This window comes from Nyctereutes procyonoides, unplaced genomic scaffold (genome assembly GCF_905146905.1).
Source record: "Nyctereutes procyonoides isolate TBG_1078 unplaced genomic scaffold, NYPRO_anot_genome, whole genome shotgun sequence".
Lineage (NCBI taxonomy): Eukaryota > Metazoa > Chordata > Mammalia > Carnivora > Canidae > Nyctereutes > Nyctereutes procyonoides.
This window is the reverse complement of record NW_026575052.1, coordinates 50,281,114-50,296,241: the sequence shown is the minus strand read 5'-3', so window position 1 is coordinate 50,296,241 and position 15,128 is coordinate 50,281,114. Positions and strand designations below refer to the sequence as shown.

General features: G+C 35.3%; 1 protein-coding gene across 1 annotated transcript; it reads left to right on the top strand.

Annotated features, from left to right (window-relative positions):
- Window positions 1–7,832: 7,832 nt before the first annotated feature.
- Window positions 7,833–12,251, top strand: IGIP (IgA inducing protein). Its single transcript, XM_055331375.1, has one exon. It carries the CDS (start codon window positions 11,931–11,933, stop codon window positions 12,090–12,092), a length of 162 nt encoding a protein of 53 aa, XP_055187350.1. The 5' UTR covers window positions 7,833–11,930; the 3' UTR covers window positions 12,093–12,251.
- Window positions 12,252–15,128: the final 2,877 nt, after the last annotated feature.

The following is a 15,128-nucleotide window of genomic DNA, read 5'->3' as shown; positions in this document are numbered from 1 at the left end:
CTCATATATTCAAGGTGTAGGGTATGAAAATGCAAAGCTTAGGAGAGCACTTTCCCAAGCTGGTGTCCTCCAAACTGAAATTGTTTGTAACGATAGTCTTTTACAGGTTTTCATTTAAAGATGTTCGTGTGCTTTTAATTGACAACTAACTTCTTGCTGCTGTATAGTAAAATATTAATATATTTTTATCATTAAACTGCTGCATGACTATCATCTTTGAGTGAAGAGAAAATGTTATAAAAAAAAAAGATGCCTTAAACAGTACATTTTGGTTTGGAATTCTGTAGAAAATATTTTGGTTAAAAAAAAAAAAAGGATCTTGTCTGATATAGAGAGTTCTGGGGATGGAATTGTTTCTTGGCAAATCCAGCCATATAGATCTTACTGCTGTATGTAGAAGACACCACCTGTAGGAGCTGGAAGGTATCAGTGCTTCTCACATTGTAAAGCATTGGCCTAGGAAGGTGAAAGAGTTGTCTTTTTGAAGGACTTTTTTTTTCTTCTGCTGGTTCTTTGGGTTTTGATTTGATATTTTAAGCTCCCTGGTTGAGTGTGTTGTCTTTGTTTTTGAGATCTACTGTATGTGTTGAATAACAAGCTATTTCCATTGTACTGTGCATTTTCCCATTAAATTGTTTGCTTTTAATATTCATACAATGTTAAATATGAGGTGACCGTACAATAGTTAGGAATTTCTTTACTTACAAAAATCACTGGAAATTATTAAATTGCTTTTCCCCTTCCCCCAAGGTGCATTTTTCTTATTTCCATATAGTAAAGTTGAGCTTTTACAGTGCATAATGTGACATTTGGAATGCTTATCAACTGCATGTAAACATTAATAACCTGCACTTTTTTGTCTTAAGGTTTGTTGAGCTGTTTTGTTCACTGTACTTTTACTGTGATTTGGAAAAGACTGCATTCTCTGTGCTGTTACTAGTTAGGAAAGAGAATTGCTTTGATTTTGTCTCTTGTTTACTATAGCTTCTTAAAGTTAAGCCTTGTACTACAGGTTGTTGGAGTACTCCTAGATCAGTGTTTCATAGTAGCCAGCAATAAGTAGTGCAAGTCAACAAAAACACAGCAAACTTAGGCAAAGTGTCCTTTCTTTGAGATGCGAGTTCTTTCATGAGGTTTTCTTTAGGGTCATAGTTACCTAAAGTGAAGCCTTTCTTACCTACAGACTTCAGATTCTGCTTGGAATCCTACCGGATCAATAAGCACATGTATTGTGCAATTGTCTTTACACTATAACAGTTAAACACAATCTTACTAAGATTTTGGAACCAGTGTCTGATTTATGGTCAGTGGGTTTAAAAAGAAATCCACATGCAAATCTTTTAAGACTTAAGAGGTGATCTTAGAAAAGACTAAGTGACTGTATAAAGATGCTCTTTTTTGCATCTCACTTTACCTCCCCAAGCACCCTCCCAGCCTTCCCTTTCCTATACTGTTTCATCCTTTCCCTACCCTTCCTCCCAGGTGCTCGGTACATTACCAAGGTTCTATATCAGTGTTTTATGTTGGAGTTTTTCCTTGTTTTTATTTTACTAGTTGGTAAACCCTGTTTGTGCTGAAATGAAAAAGGAAATGGTATATTTGACCATATGTGTTATTCATAGAAGACAGTATGATCAAATGTGCCAAAAACAAGCAAACAAAACTTAATTCCTGAGATGTATGCCTTATTTTTAATGATCTGCTTTGTCTTACGATTAAGGTCCAAGAGCTTGGTTAAACTATATTATTTGCCTAAGTATAACAGAAAACTTGAAATGCATTGCAATATTGACGTTCTTTACAATGAGAGACACTGTCAAGTAATTTAATCCAGAGATCAGCCACCAGATTTGAAATGCCCATATATGTGTGTGTGTTTGGTGTTGTTCTTTTTTTTTTTCTTTTTAAATCACCAAATCCTATTTTTAAGCTACTTTTTATTTGTGCCTCCTATTTATCATGCTGATGTTAGAAGCAGCAGTCATCCAGCCACAGAGGGAGCTAAAGTTAACTAACCAGAACTGTAGAAATCATACATGCCTTTGACAACAAAGGAAGTTCATAAGAAAAGCCATGTCGGCTTTTCCTCTACTAGATACAGATTGAAGGTAGATGAATATTTGCCAAATGGAAAGGAGAGACAATGTGAGTCAGGAAAGACAAACTTTCCCAGCTCCTAAAAGCCATGGAGAGTAGAAACCAAAACCAACAGGGAAATAAAAACCTTGAAAGTCTCACTTTCTAGTCCCATGCAGGGGTTGAAATTTGACTCAAAGTGGAAAATATATCAATCTGTTTTTTAGGTCTTCACATCTAGAAAAGGATAACTATTCCAATTTGATTTTTCGGGTAATGGAGAAAGCTGCTAGTAATTTTAACCCCTGCCTAAAGAAGACAGATAATTTCATTTGGGAGCAAATACTTATTGCCTTGAAAAATAGCACTGTAATAGCCTATGATAATTAGTTGTAGAATAACCTTTATCCCTCTTAAACTATGCAAATTATTAAATAAGTGTAAATTAGGACTCAATTAAAGATAGTTGATTATATTGCAATCAGATGGCATTCACAAACTTAACTGGAGCATATACAAATGAAATCTATTAGTCTAAGAGTTTTGTATGCTAACAGAAAAGTATAATTTAGCTACCTATTCTAAAAATGGTGAATATTATTAATATTGTATAATAGGACTGGGAAGACTGCCTCCTTTTTGAAGAGAGAAAGATTAAGGATTTTTATAATTGTTTTTCATCAAATTTTAATATTTTTGTCAAATTTTTAGGTATTTAATTTGTAAAAGTTTGCTTTGTACTGGCATACAGAAAATAGGGTATTGATTTTAAACTTTTTGAAGCCAAGTGATCAAGTACATTTGTAATAAAAGTCAATGGATCTATATCAGTTGTACTCACTGTTTTCATTTCTTACTCTTATTAATATAGGAATGCTATACTTTTTCTGCAGGAACACTGTACTAAATTTGGGTGGAAGGGAGGGAAAAAGATAAATCCGTTGATAATGAGAATCTGGGTGGGTACCATGGCCCCAAACACTTTATATAATTTTTGAGTCAGTTAAGATTTGGTATTGAAAAGATGCATGTCAGTTTATTTTCCTATTTTCATACGGAATTTGATGTTTGTGAGGGTTATCTCATTCATTGTTTCTGTGCTTTAACATTTTGCATTGGGCACTGTTGAAGCTTTCTAAACATATTTTTCTTTTATGACATTTTGGGTTATATGCCAGCCATGGTGAGCTCACCGTGGGCATGATTATTACTTCTATCTCCCACGTATGGTTCACCCTTTCTTCTTCAATATTCCCACTCAGTTTTTCATATTTCACACGCATGCACACACGCTTCCAGGTGATTTTAGAATGGAGATTTCTGAAGTTGTTGCTGTAGTTGTTTTCATAGCTCCACAATTCATTTTATTTTACATGTGAACATACTTTTAATATTTTTCTCCATTAAAAAAATAAGATACCAAATCTAATGACTTTTTTCCCTTTTCTGAGTTTTTTCAATATCAGAATGAGATCCTGCTTTCTACGTAAAAGGATGCTAAAAAAGGGAATTTTTAGCAACTTAGGTATAGAGAACAATTGGTGATAACTCTGAGTATAAATTTTATAGTTGGTTATCCTTAAATTTGAATATTTTAATAATTTGGAGAGATACATACTTTTTCATGGGAGTGGAATGAATAAGAAAGAATTTATTGGAATCGCTTAAGTGAGTAAATTCACTGATTGATGCAAAGTTTTCTGTTAAAATGTATCCATGTTTAAATCATACATTATTATTATTATAATGTATGTATAATATTTCTGAGTTTTTAATTGCAAATTAACTGAATTTAAACCATTTGTAATAGGGTACACTATTAAACTAAAATGATCACTGCTATTATAATTACTGTTTCCATCTAGCTGCTTTAATTACCATAGAGAATTTGCAATATATTTTTAAGAAAAGCTGATTTTAATATTTAGGGAGTTATTTGATCCTAAAAACCTAAATTTAAGGCCTAGGCCATTTGATAGACTCTTTTCAAAGAGAAATTTCTTTATTATGGGTTAAGTGAAGATCATCTAAACTAGCATTATCATGTCAGGTAGAATTTCATAATGGAAAAACAGCCAAGAGAATAGTAAAAGATAATGGTTTTAAGCCAACAATTTGTCATCTTACAGCTGCTAAATTGACTACCAAGTTTTGATGTTGAATGGTCTAGGTAATTTATGTCTTTAGGAAAGCTTGAGTATGGCAAAGGTCATTTGTTAGAAATCCTTTTCTTTAAAAAATTTCATAGTTACTCATGTATTTTTATTTTGTCCCTACATTACGTTTGGTATTTGTATTTTTCTTTTTTTTTCCCCCTGATGTGCTTTGCTTTTGTGGAAAATTGTCTTGTTTGATAGGTAGAAACATGGTGGTGATCTTCGATGTAAAATAAAGTTCATTTTTAAGGACCAGATATATTTTACTCATTTTGGAATTGCAAGATTTTTGAATTTTTCATGAAAGCATACTTTGTTTTGATGATTATTAACAATTTTCTTATTGATTAAAATTTTATAGCATTTCATGGGGAAAACTTTAGCTAAGAATTTAATTGTCTTGATTTCGGGTGCACTTTAATAATTCAAGAGGCCTCCAAGTTCAAGGACCAAATCTTTATATTCTGGAGTTTTGAGAATCATGGAAGTACTCTTTTTAACATCTGTTTTAGTCTAAACTGGATTAAAACAGAAGGATCCTCAGAGGACTTAAGATGTCCTTACTGTGAAGTAGCAAACTTATGGGACAGATAGATGACTTAATGTATTCACCTTGACTAGCTCAACCAGTTAGGAGTATCAGCTAATGAATTATTGGACACATGTTGGTATTGGGTCAAGCTCTCATTCAGCTGGAGTGGATTGGCAATTTCCAGCGTAGGTAGTTGTTGGTGGCATTTGACCTACCTCCCTACCGTATACATTTGGCTTTTTTTCCCCCTCCCATCCTCCTTTTTCCTTGTTTCTCTCTCCATCTTTATTCTTCTTGCCATAGGCCTGCCAGTGACACTCAAACTTACCCCTTTAAAGGGAAAGTGAAGAAATTGCTGGCTCCTGCCTTAGCACATGGCTAACTGATCTCAGAAAGATTTCTGGATAATGAGCTAATTGGGCAGTTTTTCTGACTGCTATTTTTCCCATAGTCTTAAGTTGGCAATCAGAAGAGCGGTGAAATTGTTAAGAAATTTGTGTATTGAAGAGAGTAAGAAGTATGTGTATTTTAGGTAAGTTACTGGGGGCTGATATTTACTGGTTTGGAAATTTGAGAGCAGAAAGGGAAGAACTGTTTAATGTGTTCATGAATGGGAGTGTGAGAGTTCTATAAGGGAATGATTTGAAGGTAAAGTGGGAGAAATTTTTATTGGAGGTAGGGAAAGATACTAAAATGGAGTCTTAAATGAGCGCTGTTTGCTAAGGACAATGAAGTTGATCTTCGCTAATGAAGTTTCAATAAGCCAGAGAAAATGGGTCCCTTGTTATGAGAAAGCTGTTGGTCTATAGCTAGATGTTATGATGATGATGCATTATACAAACCTGCTTTCAGGTGTAGGATATTTGCTTTTCTGGACAAATTAAATAGCACAATTGTGGAACGACAGCTTCTCTGGTCAACGCATGTTGGTACTGGGGACTTGCTATTTCAAGGGAAAGAAGAAAATTTCAAACTTTTTCAGTTACAATTTTTAAATTATCAGAAGTATTTATTATACAGACTATTTTCCTGGGCTCAGGTTATACTGTAGTTTAGCTTTACTTTTCAAAAGGGTCCTTAGAGTAAATCATTTGATTTTACAGTTCACAAAGATCCATATCCTATCTTGATTTTACAGAACCTTGAGCCTTTGGTCCATATTAATTTCTTACAAAAGAGTAAACTAGGTAAAAACACTAAACTGCAATTTTAGGTATCTTTTCCATTTCTTTTACATTTGCAGTCCCATTTTTTAAGACTGTAGACCTTATGAGACCCTCTATAATACTGTATTTTTCAATTTAGACAGTGTACCCCCTTAAGCTCAAATTTCTGTTTGTATTTCCACTTTCTCCGTTACTTTAAATTTATGGAATTCCCCAGTGTTTTTAGTGGTGGCATATAATATTAATATAATTTAGTATATCTTGGAAGTTCTTATGTTCTTTGTAGGATGAACTGATAGTATTTAGATTTCTGTTCCCAGTATCCCAGGAACATTTTTAATTATTTAAGATAAAGAATTGCTGTAATATTTTGTTTTATAGATTATATAATTCAAGTGTATTTGGACTCCTTTTTAGTTTAATATGGACTTCTTTTCAGTGATTCTGATATTATTTATTTCATTGTACCCAAATCCGTATACATTAGTGATAAAATTTCTTAGCTAAAAAAAGAGGTTTTGATTTTGTATCTGGAAAGTAACTTTTTTTTTTACAAAGTCAAGTTCATTAACAATAGAGTTATTTTTATTATAATTTATTTTTTAGAGTTAGCACTTAGTATGCTTTTCCCATCTTACCAATTTTAAATTATGATACAATTACATTCTATAACTTATTGAAGTCTGTAAAGCCTTCTAAAATAGCCCCTCACTTAGGAACTGTTTTTTAAAAAGTGAATTCCCAAACCTACTCAAGAACCAGTGATTTAAATGACTGCCTTTGAAAGGCTTCCTTGAGTCTAGTCAATGGAGATAAATGATAGCCCATTTCCATGCTGCATACAGTTGTTAGGGTTTATAAAGTTATCAATATGTAAAAGTGCAAAAGCAGGAAAGATGTAAAGTTGCCTATAAAATTTCTAGTTTTCATTATTTGCACTATTTATCTTTGCACTTGATTTTTTGAAAGTTAAGACTAGTCACTTTCACTTTTGTTTCTAGTCTTTTCTAATTTCTTACAGAATTGTTTTCAATATCCCACCCAAAGCAAAACTTATATGCAATTAAATATGCTTTATAAGTCCAAGAAAATATTTCTTAGTGTTAGCTATGTAGAACAAAAAATTTGTTTTGATAAAGTTTTTAATATGGGCCTTTATTTGCCAATATAATCCTTTATAAATGTGAGCTTTATTAAACTATTTGAATAGACAAAGTGAAAGCTTAGGGTAGAAAATACATATATATGTGTGTGTATATGAAACAATGTCTTGGAGATCCAGCTTCCAGCCTGAGATGGCCTGGTTTTGGAGTGTTGATTTGTTGTCACTGAAGTCAATGAGATCTGAGTCTAGCTGAGTATTGGTTTAAAAAGCTGGAAGTGAAGTGGGTGGCAAGTGACAGCTCCCTCTTTCATGTAGTTTTCCATAATGCTCATAGAGTTTCATCATGGTCTATGTGATATAACTGGTATTGAAATAATTACGTTAAATGAATATTCCTTTTTGGAATTCAAGGTTCACTCACTTTTTGAGGGGGGGAGGGTGGCAAGGGATAAGAGACTTTATTTTAACTAAGAAGCATTCTTATAACCTCAAGATGTGCTCTAGGAAGAATAGGAGAACAAAATGTGTACCTGTGAACATATTTTTTGTCTTGATTGTGTAACAGTGTTCAAAATTGCAAAAAAAGAGAAAAAAGTCAATAGTTTTGTCAATAGAACAAATGCGTTTTGGTTAAAATTAATTTTTGTAAGTTATTATTTCATTTTATATTCCCTTTCCCATATCCTTTTGGGCTCTTCATACTTAAAACTAACAAGTGAGAGGCCTGTCTTTAGATCTGGTTTATTTTTGGAATGCCTGAGTGTGTTTTTCAATGGGAGGGGGGTGGGGGCAGAGGATGGTGTTTTAATTCTTGACATGCTCTTCTCAGCATGTTTTGGTGGTCATTCTGGATCTCATGTTTGCAAATTCTGTTGATAATTCAGTGATATATTGAAATGAGTAAGTCCTCTATGACATAGTGTGAATGTTTGTGGCTGGCCTTTATTGTAGAACCTTGTGGTTTTGTGTTGAATTGGGATAGAAAGTTAAACTTCCTTTGTTCAAATTTTAGGTTTATCTAGTGGAATTGTGCCTGGTAATTGTCTAACTATGGACCAATTTTGGGGAATGATGATTGACAAATGTATATTTGACTCTAGATAATCTTTTACCCCAAATCGTAAATTAAAGGCTTATTGTATTAGAATTATCTTAAGTTTTAGATTGTCAGATCTTTTAAATGTGGATGTTGATCAGCATTATGTTTATGAATTTCCTTAGGGAAAAGAGAAAAATTCAATCTCCAAACCTTTTCTTGGAGACTAAACTTACCATATGTGCAAAATGAAAGTATTTTAGAAAGTGGCTTTGCTTATTTAATGGAGTTTAATCAGCTTAATTAATTATTTTTCCTAGGTTGAAGCACTTATTTCCCAAATTTGAATAAAGGGAAAAGATCAGTAATTTGGCCCCTTTTTTTTGAGGCCATTTTTAGTTTTCTGCCCCCATTTCCCAGCCCTAGTGTAAAATGAATTACGGGTATCCCTCTAAGTCCCTGTAACCCCTTTTTGAGATCACAGATACCTTTGATAATCTGATGAAAGTGATGGACCCTCTCCCCAGAAAAAAAAAATGCACATACACCAATAATTTTCCATACAACCTCAGGGGCATCACACATCTGAAACCCAAGTTAAGGATCTCTGCTCTGAGTCAACTCTATAGTAAAAAAATTAATTCAATTAATTAATGAAATTAAGAACTATTGGCTTAAAACATTTCAGATTGGAATTATTGTGAGATGGTGGCCCCTACTAGCAAAATGTGACATTGCAACCAGCTTTGTTAGACATCCAGACAGAAGGAAAAAAGAAGCAATGTTCGAGAGCTATTTATAAGGAGTCAGGGCATCTCTAGATGTGGGAGCCATTCCTGGTTCAAGGCAGGGGTCAGGGTGCCTGACAGCTTCTGGCAGGGTAGAGTTTGATAAACCACAATGCTCAGGATGCCAAGGGGTTAACCATTATCTTAACCCCTTCCTCACCAAAAGATTTTAGTTTTGTCTATTAGAAAAAAAGATGTCACTGGGAAAAAAAAAAAGATTTGCCTTACAACTTTGCTGGAACACATCAGTTCGGTGACGTACGGGACACCAGTATTATTTGTGAGAAGGTACATAAAACCAAAGTAAATTATTCTCTATGTAGAACATTATTTACTAGTAACATTTGTTTGGATGTATTAGCTTTGACAATTTTTGCCAGTAAATATTGGTTTTATTTAAAACTGGGAATCCAGTTTATAAATAGAATAGTTGTTGTATCTGTCCTTTCCCCTATGTAAAGAATAGTTTAAAGATTTATGCATACTTTTTACTTTTCTCTCTTAATGCCATGGAGTTGGGGGGGGGCGCGTGAGGGGAGATCTTTGAGTCAACTGACAAAATGTCTTCTCCAAATTTAAAAATTGAGAAACAGCACTTTAAGTCTAACTTTACACCAATTTAATGCATGTATTAGTTTTCATAATGATTTTTTGGTGCATGCCTTTGGGCTTCTTCAAAAGTGTATAATAGGAAAGTGTATTTCCTTTCTTAGAAAGGAGATTTTTTTCTACTTTGCAACTTGTGATTACAAAAATCTTCCTCTGTGGGAAGATTAACCATGTATTGAACTACTGAAAAGTATATATTTTTAGATATACAGAAGGAATCTACATGGAGCAGCATTCAGACCTATATAGAAGTCATAGCATTCTGTATAGGACCAAAAAGGAAATAACATTAAACACTTAAACAGACTTTGTTGGGTAGAAATACCTTTAGATCTTGCATTGACTTCCAAAAAGAAAATACCACAGAAGTTTGCTGAAAACTTTTGTTGTTTGAATTTTCTCTGTCAGTGTATTTAGCCCAAATACAACAGCTTTGGGTTAACACATACATAAGAATAAAAAAAAAAAAAAAGCAAAAAAAAACACAAAACTAGCTAAATAGATCAGTCTGGTTTGCCAATCCAGCTTGACTAAGTAAACTAATCACTTGGAACATGAAAAACTGTCCAACTCCTCTAAGGTTTTGACAAAATAACCTTGGCTGATGTGGGAAGATACCCACTTTGATTTCTGACCTGACAGTGAAGATTCATGCTTGACATGATTTCAAACCTGACAGTGTCTGTTTAAGGAGCTATGGTACAGTTTGCTAATTCAATCCCAGATACCTGTTGATTACCTGTGAGATCTAGAGTCCAAAGTAGCCAGCAGCCATATCCCGGAGTGCTCTGTGCCCATCAGATCTCTTAAAGTAAGCAGGGTTGGGACAGGTCAGGTCACAGCTCAGATGAGTGACCTCAGGTGCTGTGGTCAGCCCCAGATTCAAGAATTGTGTCTCTTTTCTTGGGAGTCATCACTGAACTAATGTCCCACATAGTGTTACTTACTGTAGATGCTCTCTCTTGGAGGAAGCCCAGAGCATACATCCTAGTTGCTTGTGGTACTCAGAGAGGGGGTGCTAACTCTGAGGCCCTGGCCAAATTCCAGTTTAGGGATGTGGGTCTTCTTGCCATTCTAATTGGAAATGTGCATCGCTTCCCATTTTCCCTGTTGACCTCAGTGCAAACTGCATTAGTCTGTTTCTTTGCCCTGGTCCCAAGTAAGATGCTGGTGTGTATTATATGGGCCAAGTTCATGCCTTATCTTAATGCACAGGAGTTGAGGAAGGAGTGAGCAAATCAAAGTGTCCTGTAGTGAGAGGGGAACTCTTGTGATGCTTTGGAGGTGAAGCAGGGCCCTTTTAGCATAAGTTGGGGAATATGCACTGGCGGAGGCTTCCAACCATGAGGTGTGAATTGAAACCTATCTCCCTCTTTTCTTACAGCATGTTGAGAAAAATCTGTTGGGTTTTCAGCAGTCAGGGAAGGCCGGAGTTCTGCAGCTTTAATCTGGGTAACTGAGGCTGGTTGGGGCAAGACTTCGGTTAATTAACTGGGTTCTCAGATGCCACAGACTCCGTGAAAAGTCACCATTATTTTCAATGGTTGTGATAGAATTTCCCCCCGGTAGCCATTATTTTAAGATTATATTGCAGAGTTGCTTTATTTGAGCTTTTCATGTATACACAATCCCAAACTGGAAGAAATAATTAAAAAAAAAAAGGAATCCTGCTGTGAAAGGTATATATTGCTCTAGATTTTTCTTACTGTAAATATTGTAAGATTGTAATACTGTCAATATTTTATTAACCAACAAATGTTAATCTATGTGAATTCAGACTTATTTTAAATGTGCTTCTTATTTACTGTGTGTGGTCCCTGTTGCTGACAGTATTAAGTTATATTCTGATGTAAGATTAACTTTATTAAAGAATGTAAACATTAATGTTTCCTTATGGGAAAACAAATAAAGTATAAAGAAGACAATTCTTTTCATTAAAATATACTGTGTATTTACACTTGCTAGACCCAGCACCACTTATAAATTTAGTACACTGTTCAGAATTTTAGTTAACACAGCTGACATGGTTGTGCACTGTTTGAAAGTCTAAGATTAGGTATTGTTGGAATATAAAGTTTGTATTTGTCTGCTGTGAATCATAATCTTGAAATTTCTAATCAAGTTTGTAAAATTTTTATAGTAAAACATTTTAATGAGAATTTAAAAATTTACTTCTCTAAAGAATGGTCAAAACAGTATCCTTTCAAATATAGAATTGTTCTTTAATATCTTTCCAAACTGACTTTGGTTAAATGGACCAGATGTATATTAGTTAAAATTTAGGCCAAAGTTGTGATATTCTTTGAGTTTACAAGTTAATCCTTATTGGAGATGTGCCAATTATACAGTAGAATACCATTAATTTGCACTGTTTGAGGACCCCATTAAGAATGCTGAATTTTGCCAACTAAGAAGTAAGCAAATGCAATTTAAAAAATAAATTTGAGCATTCTGTATTAAATATGTGCAGTTATTATCACATGAAGAAGCGCAGTGTGTCGGGCTGTAATATAACCATACTTGCTGTCATGTGCTCCCATCTCAGTGCTGGGAACTCACCATGTGGAAACCAAGCAAATGTGTTGTGCATCAGCCGGCTTGAGTTTGTTCAATATCAAAGCTGAAACTAGCGAGGTCTGCTGTACTGCTTATTGAAGTATTGTGATTCTTTTAGGCATTGATTCTTACAAAATATATACTGTAACAGTATACTTTGTACAGATTTAAATTTTATTTGAAAAAAATGAAATAAAGTAGGCAAAAAAATAAAGATGTTTATTTTTCATGTGACTACATAAACAGATCAGTCTTTTGTTTCAGTGTCTTTGGGGGATCTGGTTGCTCTTGCTTTTTTTTTAATGTAAACCATTTTTAGGACTCAGGCATACTTGCTTGATCGTTAACTGGCTGCAAGCTTTAAGTGTGCTCTCTCACACTGGAAAACTCTACTTTCTATTTTATTTTAAAACACATTTATTCTAAAGATTTTATGTGAATGACTTGCCTATTTTTTTGAGTCAGTTTTTAAAATTCTCTAGCCCATGAAGTTGGTTTAGGTTAGTGGAAGACTTACCAAAGAGTACTTGACTAAATGAGAAGAGAATCTTCTGCAGAAATTAGAGGTTATGATTTAGATCCTTTCAAAACTGTTTTCCTAGTGAGTGGAGTGGTAGAGAATGAAGTTACCAATGAAAATGTGGCTCAGATGTGATCCTTCAGAATAGTTTTAATGGGGTTTTCTTATAGAAGATTAGATTATTGGACCCAAAAAAATCCCAGTTTTGACATCTAGTTAAAAAAAAAAAAAAACACCGAAGGCCTTAGGTGTGTGACATTTTCCCCAACCTGTGGTTTTTGTTTTTGTTTTTAAGATTTTATTTATTTGAGAGAGAGAAAGAGAACAAGCAAGGGGGGGGAGGGAGAGGGAGAAGCAGACTCTCCATTGAGCAGGGAGCCTGATGGGGGCTGGGATGATTACCTGATCCGAAGGCAGACCAGTAACAGCTTAACTGACTGAGCTATCCAGGTGCCCACATTTTCCCCAACCTTGAGAATAGAGTTGCAAGTTTTATTTCTGCTTTCTCCTCATTTTATCTTTGCTGATGCTTTCACTTACATTAGGCTGGATATAAGGAGGCTTGGAACAAGTGGTTGCAGTTGCAGGGACAAGATACCTGCCAAAAATCACGCCATAGAAAATTTTTCAGTGTTATTTATATGTACGTGACTGGTTATTTTTTAAAAACTGATTCATGGCCATAAAAATATTTCAAGATCATAGTATTACAGTTTCAGGCTTTCCTCGGTGAATCCCAAGAAAGTTTTGCTCTTGCTGTTATAGGGTTTTTTCTTGCTCAAGTGGCCTTCCCTCGTAGAGAACAGCAGACTAGCTGTTGGACTAGCTTCTTCATCTGACAACCACCATTCCAATAAAAATAATGCAGAAACTTTGCTTATGAAAACTTAAAGCTGAGGCTGTTACTGTTTGGAGGAGATAGATGGGATGCGAAGAAAGTTTTCCTTAAGTTCTGCAGGGCTTTTAATTTGGGAAGCACACACAGAACAGGTGAGTACTTCCTGAAAAGGAGACCAGATTCCCTTCTGGGCTCAAGGTGGAACCAGACAAACCCTTGGGTCCCTTTTGAAGAACTGGGCTCTCTAGATATAGGAGCTTGAGGTGGAAACTCTATAGCCATGATTTGCGGTAAGTATAAGGGGAGGAAAAGTTAGAAGCTAGGCCCCTTCCTCACTATCTGTGACTTTATTACTCTTTTAAAGACTCCAGATGGGACTATGATTAAACATACCCTGTGGTCATTTTAAAGAGCAAGTAGTGGAGTTGCCGATTGCCGAACTACAGGACAAGGCTTATAGTGCCACAGGAGACCCTCAAGAAAGAGGCCCAGCAGGTTCAACAGAACTATTTGTCATACTTATTTAGCTCTTTGTTTTCTAAAGTGATGTAATTGGCAAACTCTTCCTACCCCCACCTCTAATAGATGTTAACTTTTATTTAACCATGTGGTATGTCATTTACTTTGGCTCTTTTGCATGGTTTTTAGAAATCTCTTTGTTCCTAGTTCCAGTAAGAATTTCTTTTTAAGCAGACAGGACTTTTTGATTTAGCATACAAGATTTGGAAGAGGTTCTGCTCATTCAGGATCAGAGGAAAGAAGTGATCTCTTTTTCACAGTTTGACTGCTAGCTAACCTCAGGGCCAGCACACATCACCACTGCTTTCACTTCAGCACCATCCCCCCACACTTCTGGAACTTGAGGAAGAGGAGCCACTTTTTTTTCCCCCTGAAAATGGGGATTCTCCCTTCATATTGCAAGTCTCCAGAATGTTTTTAGTAATGTTGTTCCAGTCCCTTATCAACATTGATTTTTATTTATTTTGGTTTGTTCAAATCAGGCCATTTGACAGAGGTGGGCAGTGAAGAAATGTCACAAAACAGAGTCAGTGAATGTTGCAGTGTTTAAAAGAGCAGGCTAGACCCACCTTACAGCTTGAGGGGTCTCTTAACCTACCACCATCCTAGGAATCTGGATTCTCCTTGCATACCCAGCTCATACCTTATACCTTCCCCAGGAAGCAAGAGTTTCTTTGTCATCCTCCTGGGAAGATTGGCAGCGGGTCTAACCTACTTCCACTTTTTGTGTCCCTGGCAGTGACACTAAGGGTGGGTCTTGACTGCTACCATCTTAAATTGTTCCAAGCCCACTACTGTTTTTTATTTTTTAAACTAACATTGAATTCTTAAAATATGCAAGGCACCAAACCAAGTGTTTTATCAAGGCTATTTTATTTAATTCTTACTACAACACTATGCGATAGGTACTATTTACCCCCATCTTACAGAAGAGGGAAACTGAGGGCACAGAGAGATTAAGTAACATGCCCAGGGCCACACAGTCAGAATTCAAGTCACAAATTCTGCCAGGCTGATGCCAGAGCACACCCTTGGTCTCAGTCATTCTAGCGTGTTGTCTACCCTATAAGGTTCCGCCTCCTCTCCTAACATGTAGAGTCCCCCTAACTTTGACATTGCCTCACCTCAGGATGTATTTAGCTGGATGGCAAAGCTTATGTTCCCTATAGAGCTCAAAAGCCACACTTCCTGTTCTGACAGTTGATTCATTAATGAATTCACATTTCC

What these genes read in the sequence shown, in the direction of transcription:
- IGIP (XM_055331375.1), top strand. Translation starts at nt 11,931, where the DNA reads ATGTGCAGTTATTATCACATGAAGAAGCGCAGTGTGTCGGGCTGTAAT.